The sequence below is a fragment of the Marmota marmota genome, unplaced genomic scaffold (assembly GCF_001458135.2).
Source record: "Marmota marmota marmota unplaced genomic scaffold, marMar, whole genome shotgun sequence".
NCBI lineage: Eukaryota > Metazoa > Chordata > Mammalia > Rodentia > Sciuridae > Marmota > Marmota marmota.
In genome coordinates, this window is record NW_025999898.1 from 795,963 (window position 1) to 817,254 (window position 21,292).

Sequence of the window (21,292 nt, forward strand, 5' to 3'; positions counted from 1 at the left end):
TCTCTCTCTCTCTCTCTCTCTCTCTCTCTCTCTCTCTCTCTCTCTCTCTCTCTCTCGTGCTGGGGTTAATCCAGGGCCTTGTGCATGCAATGCAAGCACTCCACCACTCCACCACTGAGCTATATCAGCCCAGCCCAACCTTGGATATTCTTAATGCTTTAGCTTTTGCTGCTGCTTATCTGAACCAGAATCTAATGGGAGTTGGTATCCAAGATGACCTGAGATGGCTGCTGTAGTAATTTGATGGTGAACAGACCTGTGTTTTTTGGTACCTTCACCAGAAAGCTCATGAGTTCTAGGACCTTTACCCCTGAATTTGCTTCCTCCTGAGTTGGGGCTTTTTGCTTTCTTTATCTCCTTCATGCTCATTCCAGGAAGGAAACTCAAATGTTGCAGTCTGTTTTTCCCCTCTGTTTCCACTTCACTCCTTAGGGACATAAAATCTCTTAGGCAGCATTATCTCCCAAGAGGCAGTTGCCAAAGCAACACATGTATGCATCTTCCTAGCCTGTGAGTGAATCTGACACACCCAAGTTTACCCTCAGAGACCCTCAGACATATTGTTTCCTGGAGGACAGGTATCTGTATGTCCTGCTCTGTTTCTTGTCTCCCCCCCTTGACCCCATACTGAGGATTGACCCTAGGGATGCTCTACCATTAAGATAACCCTGGTTCATTTTTTTATTTTGAGACAGGGTCTCACTAAGTTGCCCAGGCTGGCCTCACACTTGCAATCCTCCTGCCTTAGCCTTCTAAGTTGCTGGAATTACAGGTATGCACCACTGTCCCTAGTCTTGATACAGGACATAGCAGTATGGATACTTAGTCCCTGTTTGCTGAATGAATGCAGCATCCTATCCTCTACATCTGCATTGTACAAAACTGTAATTGCCAGCCCATATGGCTTTTAAGCATGGAATACTGTCTGATGCAAATTGAGATGCTCTGTAAATAAAGGTCAAATAGACACTAGGTAACTTTATTTTTATTTTTTGTTTTTGTACAGGGGATTGAACCCAGGGGTACTTAACCACTGAACCACATCTCCAGCCCTTTTTTATATTTTATTTAGAGACAGGGTCTCACTGAGTTGCTAAGTGCCTTGCTAATCTGCTGAGGTTGGCTTTGAACTCAAGATTCTCCTTCCTCATCCTCCTGAGTTGCTGGGATTACAGGCGTGTGCCACCACGCCCGGCAGGTGACTTTTTTTGTGTGTGTACTGGGCATTGAACTCAGGGGTACTCAACCACTGAGCCACATCCCTAGCCCTGTTTTGTATTTTATTTAGAGATAGGGTCTCACTGAGTTGCTTAGCTTCTCACTGTTGCTGAGGCCGGCCTATTCTCCTGTCTCAGCCTCCCAAGCCACTGGGATTACAGGTGTGTGCCACCACGCCCGGCTGACTTAATTTTTAAAATGTGAAAAAAAAAAAGTCTTAATTGTATGTTGAGTTCATGTTGAAATAATGTTTTGAGTATATTCAAGTAAAGAAATGTTGTTAAAATTAATTCACCACTTTTTTTTTACTCTTCTTAATGTGGTATAGGAGAGAAAAGGTAATATCTTTTCCTTACCCATCACAAGGGTTTTGGCTGAGGACCCTATAACAAAGACAAATTAGCAATAGAAGAGCATACCAATTTATTTAATAAAGTGAAGGCTTTAGAAGTGAAGACCCAAAGACACCAAGACATCTGTGTATTTTCATTCACAATCATCCTGATATCACAGTATGATAGGACAAAAAGGGAGGCACTTAGCAAGGACTATTTGTTCATATTTTTCTTGTCATTCCTGTGTGACATTCTTTCCCAATCTGCTATATAGGAGAGGACAACTGTCACACCAGGTCTTTAGGAGAGAAGGGAAGGAGGAGGTCATTGAATGACCTCTCTAGGTTGTATGGCCCATTTTAGGGAAGAAAGATGAAGGGAAGGTGAGAAGGCTTTCCTGCTTCTGCTTCTCAGTTTCCAAGATGCCATATTTTGAGATAGGGTTCCTGTACCCCATAAGTGGCAAGTACAAAATCTAAACCCCATATGTACCTTGCATTGTATTTATCTTAGACACTGCTGCTATTGAAAGAGCATGGCCTAAGGAAAGAATAGAGATGTTAGATTCAGAATCCCAGCTCCCTAGGAGACCTTAGGCTAGCCTCTTAGCTTCCCAGAGCCTAGGTTTCCTTTTCTATGTAAAGGAGGGAAATTCAGTGAAGTAGTGCACAGTAGTCTGTTTAATAAAAGCTAGTACTATTGAAGCACACCCATTGTGTTTAGGCTCAAAGCATGCATCCCACCCACCCTTTCACCCCATTTCTCCAGCGCCTTCTTCCTAGATAGCTTCCAACCCACCCCAGGAACCCCTGCCTGACTGTGCACTCACTCACTCTTACCTTCATCCATTCCCAGGTACTGAAGGGCAGCTTGAGGCCAGTCTTGCAGCAAATACAGGAAAGCCAGGCAACTGAATGAGACCCAGAGTATAAGAACCAGACTCAGTGGGTCACTCCAGCTCTATAGGCAGACACATGTGAGAGGTGAGGGCAGAGCCCAGTTCTCTTGGAGACTGAGTTCCCTTCAGCTGTGGAGTATCATCCTCAGGTACCTGAGCTTCCCAGCACCTGTGAACGAACTGGTCCTCAGGCCTCAGCCCAACTGGTCAGGTCATACTCAAAGGACAAGGTCTACACACAGGGAGACAGACAACTGTTACATACAGATATTTAATGATTCCATTCTGGTGGTGGCATATGCTTGGAAGAAAAAGACAGGGTGCTAAAAACAATGTATAACAGAGGACCTCACTCAGCCTGGGGTTCTGGAGGGCTTTCCTGAGGAGGGGACATAGGGGTAGAAATCTGAGGGAAGTATCTTATCTAGAGGAAGTATGAGATATGGGCACATTCTGGGTGATGAGACCAGGAAGTGTTCCAGTCCTCAGTGCTAGCTGTTGTGACTTGCTTGAGGCCATGAAGCCAGGAAGAGCAAGGTTGGTTAGAATAGGTCTCCATACAAGTTTCCAGGTTTTCATCTCTTACACTTCAGACCTTATTTTTCCCCAAAGTCAGTGCATTTTAAATTTCTTATGTGATTTTTTTTCTTTATTCAGTTCTCAATTATTCATTTGCCAATGGGCAAGGCCCCAGTTGACCATGCTGAAGATACCACAATGACTATTGACACAGAGAGGAGGCTGTTACAGCAGTGAGGGATCAGGGCTGATTTGGGATTATCTAACCCAGCCTGGAGGGTACTTTGGGTAGCCTTCCTGGAGGAGGTGATACCCAGGGACCCTCAAGGATGAAAGGAGTTAGCTAGGTGACAGGAATCCGATGGAGAAACATGATTCAGACTGGGACAGATGAGCAAGGATTCAGAAATGAGTGTGCAGGGCACATGACTGCTGCTCACAGCTGATGGTGGAAGGAGTGGAATATGGCAGGGTAGACTATGAGGTGAGGAATGCGGCCATTCTATGGCCCTTGGGAGAATATGGCCTTCTCCCAAGGGCCATAGAGCCATAGGGAGTCCTGAAGGGTTGTTGGCCAGCTGATGTGGTCAGATAGAGTTTGGTGCAGATCTCTTAAGCCAAAGTTGATCAAATTACAGCAGCAGATAAAATTGTAGGACTGCCAGAAGCTGCTGCATTAGTCTAGGCAGGAGATGGCAGTGGTCTGGTATATCCCAGCACTCCCTGTCATGGTATAGCTATAACTCTTTAAATTGTCCATATCCCTGTTTGAGAGTTTTACCTAGGAGGGAAGGGTGATAAACACATTCCTGTTCACAGCTGTATACACCCAACATTTGGGCCCAGCACTTGCAGGCTTTCAGGAAGTACTTGAGAAATAATGGGATAGGTAGGGTGGGTACAGGGTTGGGTGGATGAGAGGGAGGCTGGCCAGGCCACCCATAACCAGGTCCTGAAAAGTCTGTTACTCAGGGATTGGGAACAGACTTCTCCCCAAGGTCAGGGCCAGAATTTTGGCTGAGAAGCAACCAGGCAGATTAGGGTTTTCCAAAGATTCCTTCAGCAGCAATAACCTAACTTTGACTAACAGGGTTTCTCTCTGCCCACCTCAGGAGCTGTGGGGATGGCACATCTGCTGGGCAGCCAGTCCTGCATGGACAGCCTGCGCAAGGACCTCACTGATCTGCAGGGTGCTATTGTGGATGTGTTCTCACGTGCTGGGCCTGTGCGCTTCCCCTCCTGGAAGTTCCCTGACCGTGTGGCCTGTGACCTCGACATGGTGGCCCTGCTGGAACACTATGACCATGTGCCAGATGATCCCGAATTCACGCAGCTGTCCCATGCAGTGCTGCTAGAGCTGGTCATTGACAGGTGAGGGCCTTGGTAGAATCTGGACATCCCTGGATGCTAGCATCTGCCCCTTATACCAGTTGCAGCTGTAGGAACCCCTTTTAGAGGTGGTGAGGACATGGGTAAAAGTAATCACCATTGACTGAGTACCTGTCAGGGGCTATATCAGCTCAGGACCCTTGAAATGACCTCATCTTTTATTGTGTTCAGTGCTATGCTGTCCTATTGCCTCCATTGTCAGGGAGTTACCACCTACCCCTTTCAGTCCTTGGTTCACCACTGTCTCAGGGTTTCTGTGTCTGGGACTCCTTAGCTATCGCTCAGAGTTTCCATCCCAGGCTCTTTTTCCTGGTGTCTTGTGGGCTGTATTGTTCCCTCTACACATCACAAGGCCAGACATGGGATGTTTTTCCACTTCCTGGTCCTGCTGGGAAAAGGCTAGTGGATTCCCTATAGCCCCCACCACTTCTACACTGTCATTAAAGTTAGCATGACTGGTCTGGGGATGTAGCTCAGTGGTAGAGCCTATTGGCCTAGCATGTGTGAGGCCCTGGGTTCCATCCCCAGCACACACACATACAAAATAACAACAATTAAAAAAATTAATGTGGTCATTAGCCTTCCTGGAAATTGCAACCTAGGCTCTTGGTACTCAAAAACCTTATATGACAGTAAAGCCATGGGGGCCTGACAGGCAGCAGGGATGTTGCAGCATGACTCACCTGGAAACAGAGAAGGCAGGATTACTACTCTGAGACCTGGTGGAGCTGTAGGTAAGAAAGCACCATTTGTAACCTATAAGAAGCCAGATAAATATGAGTCTAGAACACACCTTCCTTCTTCTGTGACTGTGCATTACGCATTATCCCCCTGTTCAGAGTGCTCTACCCATTCCCTGCTGGTCTGCCCCTCTCATCTATCAAAGCTCTGTTTACCCATTCCTTCTCTGTGAAGTTGTTACTGAAATGCCCCCCTACCCACTTCAGGCCACATTAACTGGAGCTTCCTTTGGGCCCCTGTGTATATAAAAGTAACTCCTGCCAGAGACCACTGGACCTCAGACTCAGACTTGCCTGGGAACCCTGACCTCTAGCCCCCAGTGTGGCATTTAGAGGTACTCAGGTCATTTCAAGGAATGGAATCAGAGCTAAGGATGAAGACAGCACAGCGTCTTCCACCATTAGAGTCTGTCTGGGCACAGATTGCTGTGCCAAGGCCATGTTCTACCCTCTTTCCAGATGTGTCCCCATTCCCCATTGCTGCTTGGCACAATGCCAGGCACCACTGTCCCCAAGATACAAATGGGGCAAGGCCAGGAAGCAGTTGGCATCTCCTCCCCAGACCCCAGGGGTTTGGGATACCCTTCCTGCATCTGAAATAAGAAAAGGTCTCTTATCTTCCTGCATATGCTGTGAATACAATACCTTTTAAATAACTCCATATTCATGCAAATGTAAACTTATTTTTCCAACACCCCTTTTTTCTTAAATTAATGCCTGCCTCTAATTTTGAACTTGGAAATTAGCACAGAGACCTCATCCCAAGTCTCCCTTGTCACAAAAGTAGGTCAGCCTGTGGGAGAAGCCCCTGACTACACTCAGGAGGCTGCACTGTGCATCTTTCCTGCCCTGCTCACCCTGTGGCTGTGGAGGGCCCTTGACTTCTTGGGGTCTCAGCTGTGTCATCCGTAAAGGTTCTAGGGCACTTGATATAAGGCAGTTGCTCACCCAGAACTTCCAGGCACTCAGACTATACCTTATATGTAGCCAGGCTGGCCTCCCTGAGTTCCCTGATCAAGTTGGGGGAACAGCCAGGCAGAAGGGCTGCCACCAGGAGGCTCCTAAGAGGCCCCTGAGCCGAGCTGGGGGCCAGGGAGGGCTTCTTGGAGACAGTGGCCACTGAGTTGTCATTGAAGCTGACCCAGCAGCAGATTCAGAGACTCTCCAAGTTCCTGATGCCTGGGCCGCTTTCCCAGAGTCTGAAGCTGCCAGTTGTGTGGTGTGAGGGCACACTAGCCCATCTTGATCCTGGCCCACCGTGGCATCTCTGCCTACAGGCTCCTGCTGCTACTTCAGAGCTGCGCCAGCTACCTGGAGAACCTTGGCTCAGGTCAGACAATGCCCCCTGCCCAGGCTGCAGGGCCCTGCATGTCCGTAGGGCTCACAGTACGACGCTTCTGGAATAGCCTGCTAAGGCTGGGCATGCTCTACCAGCAGGTGGCTGGCCAGGTGAATGGGCCCCAGCCCCCAATGGTGATGCCCCTCATACCCTGCCTCAACTTCAGCTTCCTAGTGTGCCACTGTGTGCACTGCATCCTTCATTGACTCCCTACTGCTCACAGGGAGCAGGGTAAACTCTGCAGCCTCCCAGTCAAGGCCCACATGGCATAGCAGTTAAGAATGTAGGCTTTGGTCATATCTGTGCTTCCTGGCTCTGCCATTTACGCCATGGGACTTCAGGAAAATCCTACCTATTCAGACTCTAAGTTTGTTCATCTGTACAGTAGGGCTAAGATGAGGCCCCATGTGGTATGGGTTGTCCCATAGTCCTCCAAACCATCCTGTAGGGAAGGACATCTGTCACCATGAGGAGGAAGAAATTAAATGAATGGTGATAGTGACATGACAGCAAGCAAGGGCCCAGTAATTGGCTGCTGTTCCTGTCACTGTTACCCTCCCAATACCACGTATATCATCACATCAAATTTGGGGTGAGGGTGGGGGCAGAAGAAAGGAAGCCTGGGCTTAGTAAGCTGAGTCACAGGAAAAGTCACATTTTCTCTTATTCCTGTTTTGTCAGATATCATTTGAGAGTCTGAGCATTGGGGCAAGGCTGTTACAGAACATCCCCAGGGAACTGGTCACTTCCCAGGCCCATTTCTCTCTCACCTGCTTTCCCTTTCTTTTTATAACCCCAGAAAAGGGCAAAACAAGGAGAGACTCCCATCTCTAAGCCCACAGCCAAGGGTGAGCCAGCCAGGATCCCTGAATGTATGACTGCCAAGTTCATCAAGCCTCCCTCCCCAACAGCAGGCTTGACCCATACCTACCAAGGGCCACAGAGAATCCCTGTCAGAGTCTCCTTGAGGTATCCAGCTGGGACATCCAAGAACACCAAAAGCGTCCAGTCCCAGACTATCGAGACAGCGCTGGTACCCTGTGATGCATGTACCAGTGTCCAGGGCAGCCTTTGGGAAGTGGGCAAAGTGGTCATCAGCCTGTGTCAGAGCCAGAACTTGCCCTCATCCTTGGGTCAGTTCCAGCAGCTGGTACAGGACAGCATGGGGCTCAGGCCACTACCAGCTGCCACCATGGGCCACTGGGCAACAGAGCAGAGCAAAGACCTGGCACGCCTCAGTAAGCATGTGAGCACTCTCACTCAGCTTGTTGGGCCCCTTAGGGCCCAACTGGAGGAGGCTGAAGGACAGAAGGATGGACTGAGGAAGCAGGTGGGCAAGCTGGAGCATGCCCTGAAGCAGGAGCAGGGCGAGCGGCAGCGGCGGGCAGAAGAGGCTGAGCAGCACATGGCCCAGCAGGAGTGTGACAGGCAGCATTTACTTGCAGGTCTGTATCCCAAAGGCTGGATATTCAGTGCCCATGGGCTCTGCTAAAGTCTTGCCATGGGCACTTTCTGAAGTAGACCCTGACACAGCTTGCGTGGAAGGAACCTGGCCTGGGGAGTAGGCAAGGAGGAGAAGGTAGCAAAGAAGAGCATGTCCATCCAGCTGGTGACACTGTGAGCAGCTAGAGCTCAGTCCCACTGGGGAACACCAGGAGATAATGGATGGCACATGTGCCTCAGAGTAGTCCCATCAGAAGGGGAGGGAGCTAAGATATTAATCCACTTGCTCTCCTGGAGGTCATTGAGGGTTACTTCTGGGGAACTTGTTCCCCTAGTATTTCCCCCTTAGTGGAGCAGTCTCTCTGGCTTTGACCAAAGAGATACAGCTCCCAGCAGGAGCTTCTCAGTATCCTCTGATGGTTTGAAGCCTGAGGAACTGGGGCAAGTCCAAGCCTCACCATTACCTCCATGGAAGGCACCAAGGCCCAGAGAGGTATAGGCACACAGCAGCCAGCCAGTGAGAAGCAGGTTGGGGGCTCAAGCATCTCCCCAGGGCTTCTTTGGCAACCTCTGGTGGCCTCTTCCACACTGCATGGCTGCCTCTGCTCTGCAGCATGCATTGTGTATGTGGGCTGCTGGCTAGTCCCAAAAGACCCTTTGAAGGACCTCTCTCTCTGCTGCTCTAGAAACATGTGACCTAAAAACAAAGGTGGCCACCCTAGAAGAGGAGCTGAAGCAGCGACAGGAGTCCATGCAGGCAATGGGTAAGGAACCCCATTGCATGTTACCATGCCATATCTCAATCCAGTAGTGACTGTACAAGCATCCTCCATCTCTGTTCCCTGAGCTTCTGGGGCAAAGAGAAAGGGAGGGTGTACCTGACCATCCACACTGTTGGGCGATGACCTGAGTTGGGGTACTACCTCCTACCCAGAAAGTGTCTCTGTTTTCTAGACCCACCTCATTGGGGTCCAGAGCTGCATGTTGTGGCTGAGAACACAAGCCCAGAGACATAATGTGACCTCCCCTTGGGTCAGAGGTAGTCCAGGGTCTCCCTCCCAAAGGCTCCAGTGCCCTACCCCTCCCCCCCAACACATGCTTGTTCTCTGGATCCTGCAGAAGCAAAGACCCAGCAGCTGCAGGAGGAAAGTGAGCGCAGGGCAGTGGCTGAAAGGCAGGTGCAGCAGCTGGAGGAGCAGGTACAGCTGCTGGCAGGGCGGCTGGACAGTGCTGGCCAGCAGATCCGCTGGGCCAGCACAGAGCTGGACAAGGAGAAGGCCCGTGTCGACAGCATGGTTCGCCATCAGGAGGTAAGGCCCTCAACCAGGCACTGGGCTTCAGGCTTTGCAGTCCTTTTGTTCTTACTCCCTTCCACAATAGTAGGCAGTACATATTCCTGTCATTCCCATTCATGCATGGGGAAACTGAGGCTCAGTGAGATTAAGGAAGCTTCCCAGGCTGTACAGCTAAGAGGCAGAGCCAGACTCAGCACACTAACAGTGGTTCTCACTGCTTTACAGTCAGTGCAAGTCAGGCAATAAGGATTTCAATGACAGGCTGATATGACACTGGAGGAAAAGAAGAGAAGTCTATTTGCCAGAATTCCTCTTCTAGTAGGGACTGTGTATGACTGAAAAAAATGTGTGGGAGGGAAGGCTTCCAGGGTCAGCCAATTGCCTTACAAGGGTGGAGGGTCTGCAAGCTGGGGACTTGAACTGGATCTGGTTGGGTGTACATGTCTGCTGTCTCCCCTCTGCCCACTTTCCCTCTATGTATGTGCACAGACCCCTGTACACAGACTCATGGCACAAGGGAAGGAACTGGGAGGGTTGTAGATACTAGTCCCATGTTGACCTAGACTGGTGGACCTCACAGCCTCCCTGCCCTTCCTTCTCACCTAGTCCCTGCAAGCCAAACAGCGGGCCCTGCTACAGCAGCTGGACATCCTGGACCAGGAGCGTGAGGAGCTACGGGGCAGTCTGGAAGAGGCCGAGGCCCAACGAGCCCAGGTGGAGGAGCAGCTACAGAACCTGCAGAGCCAGAGGGAGCAGGGACAGTGCCAGCTCCAGGCCCAGCAGGTGAAAATGGGCAGGGTGAGACCGGGGGGGGGAAGCTTCCCTTTCATCAGAGAAACCTCTAACCTGTTAAGTGTCTGTGGGCCTGTCCTATGTCTGGAGGTGGGGCAGTGACCCTAGGGGAGCCATCCTGGGACCAGATCTGAACCTCTCCCTGCCCCAGGAGCTACTGCAGAGCCTGCAGCGGGAGAAGCAGGACATGGAGCAGGTGACAACAGATCTGCAACTGACCATCTCAGAACTGCAACGGGAGTTGGCGGAGCTGAGGGAGCGAGAGCGGCTGCTGGTGGCCTTTCCTGACCTACACAAGCCCATGGAGGCCCAGATCCCAAGTAGGGCCCTAGGAATGCTGCCAAAGACATTGTTGGGCCTGAGTGGGCAACTAAAGACTCACCTTGGCAGGACACTGGGCCTGCAACTCCCCCAGTCCACAATGTACGTGGTAGTGGGGAAGGTGTGACAGCTAGAAGTGCAGCCCTTAGAGTCACCATGACAACACATAACATGCTTCATGTGTTGTCCACCCCTTTGTGTAGAGGAGACATGGAAACCCAGAGGTGAGGTGACTGCCTATGGTTGCTACAGCAGAATCTAGAAATGGATCTAGCTGCCTGTAGTGCATGGTTTTCACACATCACGTGCCAGTCCTTGCTCAGCTTTTCTGTGTCCCCCTTTCTGGTCTCTTCCCAAACCATACTACAGAGCTGGTTCCAATGACACAGTCCCCCCACTCTCCAAAGTCCTAGACCCCATGCTCAGGAGTGCTATGTACCCACATTGGCACAGGATTAAGTGTCAGGCAAACTGGGGTTCTTTTCTCCTCTCAGCCCCTACAGCCCTCTAAGACTCTGGAGGTGAATCCTGTCACAGAGCTCTCGGGAAGATGCATTGTAATTTAGCTGATCATTATAAGTCATCATTTCTGAGCATTAAGTGCCAGGCCCTTCTGAGGGCAGATAGCTCCTTTTTTCAAACCAGGAAACCAGAAATCAAAGTGGGCAATAACTTTCCCAGGTTTACACAGCTGGAAGCAAGCATGGGAAAGAACATCCAAGCTGAATTCTTGTGACTCATCCAGGGCTGCCTGAATGATTCTTAGGACAAACTCACTGTATTTCTGGCACAACAAAAACAGGTGACCTTGGAAGGGATTCTCTCTTTCCCTTTTGTGGTGCTGGAGATAAGAGATCCACTCTTTCATTTTTTTGCCAAATCATTGTGAATTCGAACAAGGCCCTACCTAGGAGAATGAAATGCAATGGATGGAAAGCACAGTGCATTGCCTAGCCCCAAGCCTGTCCTGTTATGTCCTGTCCCATTGGACACAAGAGGCAGACCCAATGTGGTGGGGTCCCAGATATCATGTCTCCACAGACTCTGGCAACGTCACAGATGACATGGAGAGGCAGGTGCAGGCCAATGACATCCGCATCCAGGTCCTGCAGGAGGAGAACGGGCGGCTCCAGTCAATGCTGTCCAAAATCCATGAGGTTGCCCAGCAGGGGGCCCTCAAGGTGGGTCTGAGAGGGTGACCCTTTGGGACTTAGAGGAGGCCTCTACCCATTGATATCTTCAGGTTGCCTGGGAGCCTGCTGAAAGCCATCTTCATTTGGTATTTAAGCAGTGCTTTTGTGAAACTTCACTCAAGGTGTGAGGATGTTAAAGTTCCAGTGTCCTCTATCTCCAAATCCCCTTAGAGACTTTAATACCATCAAATGTCAGAGGAACCTTCCCATATATACTGCCTGCCTGAGGGTTTGCTGCTGAGGAAAGCCCTGGACAGCTTCCTAGGTCATACCACTTAGTGGAAGGGACTATGAGTTCAGGCTTTCCCTCCCTGTCCCTACTAAGACACCCTCTTTGTACAGTGGGCAGGGTACAGAGCTTGGCCTTCTTTACAGATGATTCCACAGGACCAGCTCTGGTCCCCTCCCAGCAAGGGAACCCAAGGAGCAGCATCCCGGGCCCAGGCCCAGAGTACATCCCCAGGGTGAGTGAGTCTTTGTCAAATGTAGGACAGATGGAGTGGTATAGACCCCCTTGCTCACAGGGGATTTTGTGATCTTGTCTTCCCTCAGGCCTCTAGGCAGGTGGCACCCTCCTGGCAGCAGGACAAGCAGTGCAGGCAGGACTCTGCCAGGCCAGTCTCGAGCATCCCCACCTCGGCAGCCCTCCACCTGGCCCAACAAATCCTCCCTGGAGGACATGACCCACTCTGCCATCTGTACCCAGAACCCCATCCGGACCTTGGCCAAGCTGAGGAGGAGACTGTCACCAAGCCGGGGCCAGGCGGGTACTGCAAACCAGCCCCAGGAACCACCCTTGTAGGCTGTGGCAGAGGTGGGGATAGAGGACAAGTAGCTGGCAACTCCCAATGAAATAAAGGCCCAGCCATCTAACCAAGATGATCTTGGCCTCACAGAATGGCTAAACTGGACAAAGAGTCCTTCCTTCCCTGCCCAGACTGGAGGCTGAGGCCACACCATGCAGGTCTTCAGCGAGCAGAGACCTGGCACTGTGGGCCATCAGTAGGCAGGGAGCTTCCCGACTCCCTCTTGATAGACTTGGGGAAAGGAGAGCACATCACAAAGAGAAGCTTCTAGCACCTGGGCCAGGTGAAGAAATCTTACTATTCTCACAGCAAGTACCAAGGGGTAAACCTGGTCTCTGTCTTCTCTTTGTTGCAGAAGTAGTCCAGGCACCTACAAAGAGGAAGATCAGGGTGTGGGGGATGTACAGGGGAAAGACCAGTGAGGGCATCTGAGGCAAGCAATGAGTCAGAGGCTAGGATGCTGGCTCAGGGCTCACTGAGGCAAGCAGAGTGCAGCAGTGCCTTCAGCCTCCCACCGTGGCTCTGATCCTGGGTCTGGGGCATTAAGGACCCAAGAACACTAGGCATTCATTCATGGAGGAACTCCATGCCTTTAAGAATTGGTTATGAAGGATTTCTCTAAGTCCTGGAAGTCAGAGCTTCAGGAGAGCCACCAAAGGCAGGGCCAGGACTTTGGATACTTAGCCCCTCAAGTCAGCAGCAATGTCCCCTGTATTGAATCCCCTTCAGGTATCAAGTGTCTGACTTCCTTTTTTCTTCTACCAGCCAGAGCAAACTCTGCTTTTAACAGGCCCAAGTCAAGGTCAGACTCACTTGAGTGCTTTCCCTACCTTAAAGTCAACTGTGCATATAACATAAGCTAATCATAGGAGTAAAATCCCTTAAGAGTCGCCATTCCAGAGACAATACAAGGCATGTTCATGACAAGGTAGGAATGGGGGGGACCTTAGGAGCCATGTGAGAATTCCACCTACCACCAGCAACATTCACACAAATTTTACATATTAAAATATATCCACATTTATTTTACTATTAAAACTTCCCTACCCCAACTCTTAAAAAATGGATGCCCTTGGAAAATGTTCCACTTTTATCCTGTGGCTTCAAGTATCCTGATCAGCAATACACAGCCCAACCAAGAACAGGACTGGATGGTTTCTGAGGCCTCTGGTCCTAGCCAGGCACAGGAAGGGAGCCCAGCTGAACAAGCAGCAGGACCCATGGCTCCCAGTGCCCAAGATTGAGGGCAGCAAGCAGTAGAGTCGTCTCTGGGTTTAACATCACAGCCTTGACCAAGACATATTCTGAAACACGGTTAGGTCAGGGTGTCCAAAGGTCAGAGAACTTTTCCCTTAATCCACCCCCCAATAAATAAGCATAAAACCCAGCCTCTGTAGCCTCAGGGACACTGAGAGCTCCTGGGGCTGGGGACAGCAGCACTGGGCCCCACATTCTCTTTCCCCAGGGTCCTCAGAGCTACCTGTGACAAGGGCAGACACAGATGTCCCAGGATTATAAAGATCCCAGAGTGACCTGTCTCCCTTGTGTGGTGGGTCCTGGCTTGCATCCTTGTCCTGGGGGCTGCAGGACCCTTCTTCCCAGCAAGGTCACAGTGGGACCCATATCCTTCCTTCATCCACAGGACTGGCAGTCCTGTCCACCCCACTGTCCTGTCCCAGAAGTCCAGGCTGTCCTATCTCAGGGTACAGGTGGGAAGGTTCCATCCCACATCCAGAATCCCCAGCTAGTCATCTGAGTAGTGGTTCCCTGCAGGGAAGGAGAAAGAACATGGAGAAAGGCATCAGGTAGGTCAGATAGAAGGGGTCAGCCAAGGGCCCCACCCCCTGATGCTCACCTAGGACATTGAATTTGCACAGCGGACAAGTCTGCTGGAGTATCAGCCAGGGGTCCACACAGTCTCGATGGAACTCATGCTTACAGGGCAGTACCCGGAGCCACTACAAGGGAAGGGGAAAATGGGCTCAAGCTACAGGGACAGGATTCCATAAGGGGGGCCCCAGGCCTATAACCCTCACCCGAACTGGGGAACCAAAACCCCCTGGGGCCTGCCTACCACCCTCTCCATCCCAGTTCTGCTTTTTGAAGCCCTGGTTAGGGGCTGGGAAGAGAAAGTCCTGGTTGGGGTGGTTCCAGGTCTCTCAGGAATATGGTAGAGGAAGCCAAGTTCAGCTGATCCTGCCCAGGACACTCACCTGTTTGTTGCAGAAGTAGTCCAGACACACAGCACAGGTCTCAGTGACCAGCTCTGGGTGGCCCTGCGCTACCCTGCTGAGACGGCAGCGCCGGGTCTTAAGGGATGCCAGTCTCCGCACTATACGCCGCTTGAACAGGTCCACCTGTCAAGAGAGGACAACCACAGTCTTGCAGGCCCAAGGTCTGTGGGCACCAGGGCTCCCTCAGTCTGGCTCCCACCTGGCCGCTGGGCTCCTGTTGGCTCTGCCGAGATGCCTGTCGCTGGGCCTGGACCACAAGGCCTGTGCACAGGAGCATGGCCACTAGCAGAATGGCATTCCACAGCTGCTGCAGAGGCTTCTGGGGAGGGAGGTGGGTGTCAAGGGCGCTGGAGCTGCCCCACACTCTTCCCTAGGAATATCCACGGCCAGAGACCAGCCAGGTGACATGCCCTGGAGGCCTTTGTGTCCCCCCAGGCTCCTGGCTTCCTCTTCTGAAGCCTCCATCCCTCCTACCTGGATGATCCTCAGGATCTACCCCCAGCTATGTTTGCTTCACCCAGTTGCAAGGAAAGCCATATCTGTCCCCAGCATAGTTCTACCCATTCTCATCTTGCACATCCTCCTGGACTGCTTTCTCAGGCACTGCCATCTCCCACTCCCCTCCATCCAGGCTGAACATTCACATGCTCGATCTTGAAGCCAGCCCCAGAGCTTTGTTGCTTTGCTCTCCTAGAGGTCTCATGCACCCCTCCTCCATCCCATGACCTTTTGGTCCTCAACCTTGCCCACCCATTTCCCACCCACAGACAGGGGATCTCACCTGCAAACTTGACCCCATAGCACAGTTTCCTCCTTTACCCACTGACTCTCTCCTTGTTCCATACTCCTCGCTCCTTCCATGTTTGTGCCCTTCCACACATGTACTGCTCCCCGTCTCAGAAACTATTCTTCCTTACCCTTCCCCTGAAATAGTGTGCCTTTGGACCCCTTTTCTTTTTTGAGGGGGTGGAGGATACCAGAGAATGAACCCAGGAGTGCTTACCCACTGAGCCACATCCCCAGCCCTTTTTTATTTTGAGACAGGATTTCACTGAGTTGCTTAGGGCCTCACTAAGTTGTTGAGGCTGGCTTTGAACTTGCAATCCTCCTGCCTCTGCCTCCTGAGCCACTGGGATTATAGGGTACACCACTGCACCTAGCTGGACCCCATTTCTTGCACCACTGGGGTGATATTCCCTTCTGATCTCCACCTGCTCAGCCCTCCTCATGTCACTTTAATCACGTGTTTCCTTGCTGCTGCCCTCGGTGGTCCACAAGCTCCCTGTTGGTGGGAGGAACCACTTCTGACATGGTCACACTATATCCTCAGTGCCTCTCCTAGTCATGGAATGAATGTGCTGGGAAACATGACTGAAAGACCACTATAAAACCTGTGGGGCCTCAGAGCTGCTGGGGGAAGAACATTGACCTTAACTTAGCTTCTACCTCTTGGCTACTAGTCTTTGATCACTGAGAAGCTGGCTCAGGAAATGATGTGGCAGAGTAAGACAGACATCATCCTCTTCCATGCAGGCATGCTATTTCACACAGCCTGGATATGTGTTCTTATTAATAAACATTCATTTAAAAGCTGTTGGCATTCCTAACAGCTCTGTGCCTTCATGTTCTTTCCCAACCAATGTTGAAGTTAAACTTCCACCATGGCAGAGGAGAGGGGCTAAGAAGTAATTTGATGGTTAAAGGCCATCACTCTAGACCAGGCTGGGGGCTACTAATGCCATGAGATGTTCTTGCTTGAGACAGGGGCACTCTGGGGAATACTACCAAGAGGTATTTGTGAGCCTGCCTATATCTCCTCTCCAGTTGCAGTGGGGTGCTGGCACCTGATCCAGGAAGCTCTCCTAAAGCTCCCTAAGTTGAGCTCAGGTGACCTTGCTATGACCTGGAAGGTCCTATGCTACTACCAGCATGGCATCCCAGCAGAGATATCTGACAGAGCATCTCTGGCATATCTACCTCCAGGACTGGGCCCTACAAGCCCAGAGTTGGACCTGCCTAGTTCTGTGTCCCATACTATGCTGAGACAGAGTGACATGTGGCAGGATTTGCTGAGTGGCCACTACAGAATAGCCCATCAGGCTAGCAAGCTGAAATGTCTGACCAGTTACCCTTGACACCCCAATTACCCTGGCCACCCAACAATTATAATGGGCACAACCCATAAAAGCAGTATGGCCAAAGTTGAAAAATCAACAGTATACTGTCCCTGTTCCCAAATGAGGAACATGAGCCCAGAGATGTTAAATACTAGGTCTGTAATCACTCAGCTAAGGTTTTGGAGCCAAAATTTGAATCCAAGCCTATCTGACTTGAAGCTACTTAGTGTGCACACTAGACAAAGCAGGGGCTCCAGATATGTTTAAGGAGAGGATATACTTTCTTTTTGCAGTTCTGGGACTTGGATCCAGAGTCTTGGGCGTGCTAGGCAAGTACTCTACTACTGAACTACACCCCCAACCCAAGAGAATACCAAACATCAGGAAACCGAGAGGCAAAACTGGCCACCAGGAGAAACACATGCTCCCCAACACCTGCATGTGGGTTATCCTAAAAGCCTGTAAAAGGTTGGCAAAGCACAGCTGTGGCTGAACAGAGAGTGTAAAGAGCTTTCTCAAGCAGGCAGGCAAGATGAGCTGGGAAGGTTCTGCCAGACATATGAAGATGAAGAAAAAGGGTATCAATGCCCAAGGTCAAGCATGGACAAGCCCCAGAGGCAGGAGCTCAGTGACTGGCACAGTGTAGCCATAGTATAAACAGAAGACTCGAAAAACAGATAAGTGATGAGGGCTATGAAATCCAGGCTAAGGAGTCAGAACTTTGTTATGAAGATAATGGAAAGCCAAGGAAGGCTACCGGGTAGGAGGATCATGGCAAGAGCTAAATTAACTACACATGCCCCTGGGCCAGATGTGTCACTGAAAGCCCACAGTACCATGTCACTAAACACATAAGCCCTGTGAGGTAAAAAGGGCTATCCTTGTCATCAAGGCAAGGAGCGGCCACAGGATTTTTAAGACAAGGCATATATGTGGCCCCACCTGACTTACCTGCTCCTGGGCACGACTGCCTCCCAGGCATACCAAGTCCTGCCATCCTCCATAACTATCCTTGGAGAGGCTGCAGGTGGTCCATAGGGTCAGCTTCCACTCGATGTTGGCTGACAGGGATTCTCCACTGGTGATCTCAGCTGTGGCTTGGGTCCTCCTAGGAAGGAAAGTCACATAGGGGGCAGGCAGAAGGGCCCTTGGGAAAAAAGGCCCAGACTCACTCATTCACCCACCCTATTCCTGCATGGATATACCAAAATGTCATTCCTATAGGCTTTCCACTTTGGCTCTCAGGCCTTTCCTGGCTGTTGATTTTTCTAGTTTTCACCTCATACCAAGGAAGAGCACATCAATTAGGTATCCTGTTTCTTCCTTGCTGGGACCAGTCTTCTCTGCCCATAAAGCCACCCCCTCCCTCCAGGCCCCATGTGTCCATCCTATTTCCTCCCCCATTTTTCAGCCAGGGAGAGCACAGTCTTAAGGTGAACAGATTAAGTCCTGTTTCTGAGAACCCTCTGGGAGAGCCAGAACACTCCACACCCAGGCTTCTAGGCCCAGTCCTTTGAGGTCAAACCCCAACTCACTGCAGCAGTGCCTCCAACAGCTTGGTGACATTGGAAGAATAATGGAGGACAATCACAGGTCTGAGCAGAAGTTGGGATATGTCCAGCTGTAGGGAACAGGGAGGTCAGCAGGCCTTGGTTGTTGCTCTTACCCCAACCTGCTCACCCTCAGAGCCTACTCCAGTTTACCTCTCGGACCACGTTGTGGTTCAGGATGAGGAGCAGTAGGGCAGAGGCTCCCAGGAAGAGGGCCCGTTGCATCTGCAAGAGGACAGAGGTGGGAAGCTAGCATATACCCTGCCACACACCTGTCTCAACACCTGTGGCCCCAGCTGCTCTTAGCTCCTTGCTCTGCAGTGAGTGTTCCCTCTGGATAGACTAGCCATAAGCTCCTTGAAGTCAAGGGAGGAAACTCTCATTCCTTCGGCTCTATAGAATTCAAAATCCTAGTCCTTTCCCTGGACTGAGCAAGGCAGTCCCCCCACCCCAACCCAGATTCCCATCACCTGCTTCTAGAGCCTGGTCCAGTTTCCTGTCTCCCTCCACCTCCTTGCTTCAACACCATACTACTTTAATTCTCCAAACAGGGGACCCATGCATGCTCATGGCGTCTCTGAAAGCTCCTTAAAAGCCATGTGGTAGCCTGGCACTAGCAGATGCTGGAGGACCATTTCCTCCAGCCCCCCCCCCCCACACACACATACACCCTCTGCACCTGCTGGACCAGGGCCTTGGGACAGGCCTGCGGCCCACTGCCCTTATTCTCCTGGTGAAATTGAGCTGCCTGCTCCTTGCCCACATATGCCACTGCGATCCAGCCTTCTACCGGCACCTCTTGCTCAGCATCCACGATGTCCATCTGTATAGCAAGGGCCATGAGAAGAGGAAGGCAGGGAAAGGTGGAAAAGAGAGGTGGAAGGGTCGGCTACAGAAAATACAAGGTCAGGGTCTGGGAACGAGATTGCAGAAGTATATAAGTTTTGGGAAGCCTGAATGCTGGGGGACTAGGAAGCCTGGGCTGGGAGCGCTGGGCTGTCAGCTCGGTTTGGTCCAGGGTGAAGGTGAGTTCTGGATGCGGGGTCTATAGCGGGGTATCAGATGGGAGGTTTGGGCGAGGCGCGCTCACCAGCAGCAGGCGGCCCCCCAGCTGGGGCGCCGGCTCGGCTTCGGAGCCGATCCTGACGCCCTCCAGGACCAGAGCGTCCTGCCGCGGCAGCCTCACGTCCACCCGCACTGCGCGGGCTCCGCCCCGCCCCACTCGAGCGGCCGGCTCGCTGCCGTCAGCCGCGGCCCCGGGCCCCGCCAGGCCCAGCCACAGCGGCAGCAGAGGCAGCAGCAGTAGCAGCGGCGACGGGGCTGGCGGAGGTGGCGGGGTCGGAGGCGACTTCAGCGAGGGGCGAACGGTGGGCCCCATGGCTGAACCCGGCGCGCTCGCAAGTCTAGGGACCTGGGGTCCCAGGCGCGGCGGGGATAGCTGAGAGAGCTACGCCGCGGCCGGACCGGGCGGGACGTAGGGAGGGGCGGGGCCACGGCCGGACGGGGCGGGGCGCCGAGAGGGGTGGCACGGGTCCTGGAAGCTCCGTGCCCTAATTGGGCCGCGCGCGCCCCCTTGTGACTGAGGAGAGTCCCGGCCCCGGAGGCCGGAAGCTGAAAGGGGGCGGAGCCCGGGTCCTGGTTTCCAGGCGCGAGTGCGAAAGACCAAGCGTTGGCCAGCCAGCAATATTGTCAGACAGTCCAGTCTGGCGCAGGGTAGACCGAGGGAGATAATTGGAAAGGGTAATCCGGAGAGGCAGAATCGCAATCAGGGCCTGAGAAGGACGGCAGCGAGGGACATTTGGGGTTGTGGGTCTTGGCCCTTGCTCTGTGGAGGCCCATAGTGTGGCCAGGATCATGTTAACACCCGCTCTTCCCTAGGTTTATCCCCATCTGATCAAAGGGCAGAAGACAGAAATTGACATGGGTAGCAGATGGAAGGGTCCCCGGCGGACAGGAAGAGGGACTGGAGGGCGCGGGGCTAGCCCAAGCACACAGATCCTTGGTGGGGCAAAGAGGCGGGTCACTTTCGTCACTTACTTCATCTGTGAAATGGGCTTGACAAAAATCAAGACTGCCCTACCCCCAACAAATAATCTCTAACGCCTACTGGAAGGCGAAGGTTTCGCTACTGTCCTAAAATTGGTCCGTTTCTCTAAATGTTGAGCTTCAGGAGGCTTTTAAAAATTGAACAGTAAATTAAAAAAAGAAAGAAAAAGAAAAAAGGCCAGATGAATCTTGACACTACCTCACCTACTATTTTATTATAATATAAAAAGTTCAAACAGAAAAACAAAAAAATCTTACAGTGAACTCCGATCCAGCCATCAACATCAATGGTCAAAGTATTCCTGAAGAAGAGTGAGATAGACTAAAATAGCCTGATACCAGTGCAAAAACAGACAAGTGGGGCATGAAACAGGCCAGAAACCGACAAAGTGTAAACCTGGTGTGTCAGAGGGAATGTTGCATTTTGGGAAATGAAAGAAGATAGTGTGGTGGACCCTTCCAAAATTTTGCTAAGAAGCTGGGTGTGGTGGCGCATGCCTGTAATCCCAGCAACTGGGTAGGCTGAGGCAGGAGGGTCAAAATTTCAAAGCCAGCCTTAGCAATTTAGCAAGAACTTTTCTCAAAATAAAATACAAAAAGGACTGGGAATGTGGTTCAGTGGTTAAGAGCCCTGGGTTTGATCCCTGGTACAAAAAAAGGAAAGAAAGAAAAAATTTTTGCTAAGCAATCAGTTTAACCACTAGAAAAAGAAGTGAAATTGGACTTCTACTGTATATCATAAACAGAAAATCAATTCCTTCTGGATTAAGAACCTAAACATGAAAAGTAAAACTTCAAACATTTTTTAGAAAGAAATAGGACAATACTTCAAGGTTAGAAGAGATTCCTTATGACATAAAAGCAAAATTGTAAAGGAAAATATTGAAAATGTATCCATTATAAAATGAAAAAAAATCTTCTGTTAATGAAAACAGCAGAATAAAGTGGTAGAAAATGTCCCAAACTGGGAGAAGATATTTACAACCAAATGATTCATATGAAGAATAAGTAAATATATAGATATGGGCACAAGAAACAAATAGGCATTGAACAAAAG

The 21,292-nt window shown here is 51.1% G+C and overlaps 2 protein-coding genes across 13 annotated transcripts in view; one reads left to right on the plus strand and one right to left on the minus strand.

Moving 5' to 3' along the window:
• The window catches only part of Ccdc157 (coiled-coil domain containing 157), a 13,935-nt gene extending 1,551 nt beyond the window's left edge, over positions 1–12,384 (plus strand). The window contains exons 1-11 of one of the 5 annotated variants that reach the window (XM_048798219.1): positions 1,143–1,198; positions 4,083–4,341; positions 6,377–6,548; positions 7,238–7,883; positions 8,568–8,645; positions 9,001–9,191; positions 9,783–9,959; positions 10,120–10,288; positions 11,331–11,470; positions 11,858–11,946; positions 12,035–12,384. In XM_048798219.1, the coding sequence (XP_048654176.1) occupies positions 4,094–4,341; positions 6,377–6,548; positions 7,238–7,883; positions 8,568–8,645; positions 9,001–9,191; positions 9,783–9,959; positions 10,120–10,288; positions 11,331–11,470; positions 11,858–11,946; positions 12,035–12,284 (2,160 nt within the window). In that variant the 5' untranslated portion in view covers positions 1,143–1,198; positions 4,083–4,093 and the 3' untranslated portion in view covers positions 12,285–12,384. Of the gene's footprint in view, positions 1–1,142; positions 1,199–4,082; positions 4,342–6,376; positions 6,549–7,237; positions 7,884–8,567; positions 8,646–9,000; positions 9,192–9,782; positions 9,960–10,119; positions 10,289–10,970; positions 11,471–11,857; positions 11,947–12,034 lie in introns of those variants that run through there. The other 4 variants (XM_015504888.2, XM_048798218.1, XM_048798220.1 and 1 more) reach the window with 4 other exon arrangements.
• On the minus strand, positions 1,618–19,680 carry Rnf215 (ring finger protein 215). 8 transcript variants are annotated; one of them, XM_048798226.1, is made up of 10 exons: positions 19,280–19,677; positions 18,869–19,012; positions 18,343–18,414; positions 18,175–18,260; positions 17,591–17,747; positions 14,722–14,841; positions 14,502–14,645; positions 14,144–14,246; positions 2,393–2,463; positions 1,618–2,093 (listed from the first exon to the last, which is right to left on the minus strand). In XM_048798226.1, exons 1-10 carry the CDS (start codon positions 19,565–19,567, stop codon positions 2,076–2,078), a joined length of 1,203 nt encoding a protein of 400 aa, XP_048654183.1. In that variant the 5' UTR covers positions 19,568–19,677; the 3' UTR covers positions 1,618–2,075. The 8 variants fall into 8 exon arrangements, with proteins under 8 accessions (XP_048654183.1, XP_048654181.1, XP_048654180.1 ...); XM_048798224.1 differs by having other exon boundaries at positions 1,618–2,463; positions 14,722–14,838; positions 19,280–19,679; XM_048798223.1 differs by having other exon boundaries at positions 1,618–2,463; positions 19,280–19,678.
• Between the last annotated feature and the right edge of the window lie 1,612 nt (positions 19,681–21,292).

Coding starts and splice junctions, on each gene's coding strand:
- Rnf215 (XM_048798223.1), bottom strand. CDS start 19,567: ATGGGGCCCACCGTTCGCCCCTCGCTGAAGTCGCCTCCGACCCCGCCA. Junction 19,013..19,279: donor TGGGGGGCCGCCTGCTGCTG/GTGAGCGCGCCT, acceptor CTTGCTATACAG/ATGGACATCGTGGATGCTGA. Junction 17,748..18,174: donor CTGTTGGAGGCACTGCTGCA/GTGAGTTGGGGT, acceptor TTTCCTTCCTAG/GAGGACCCAAGCCACAGCTG.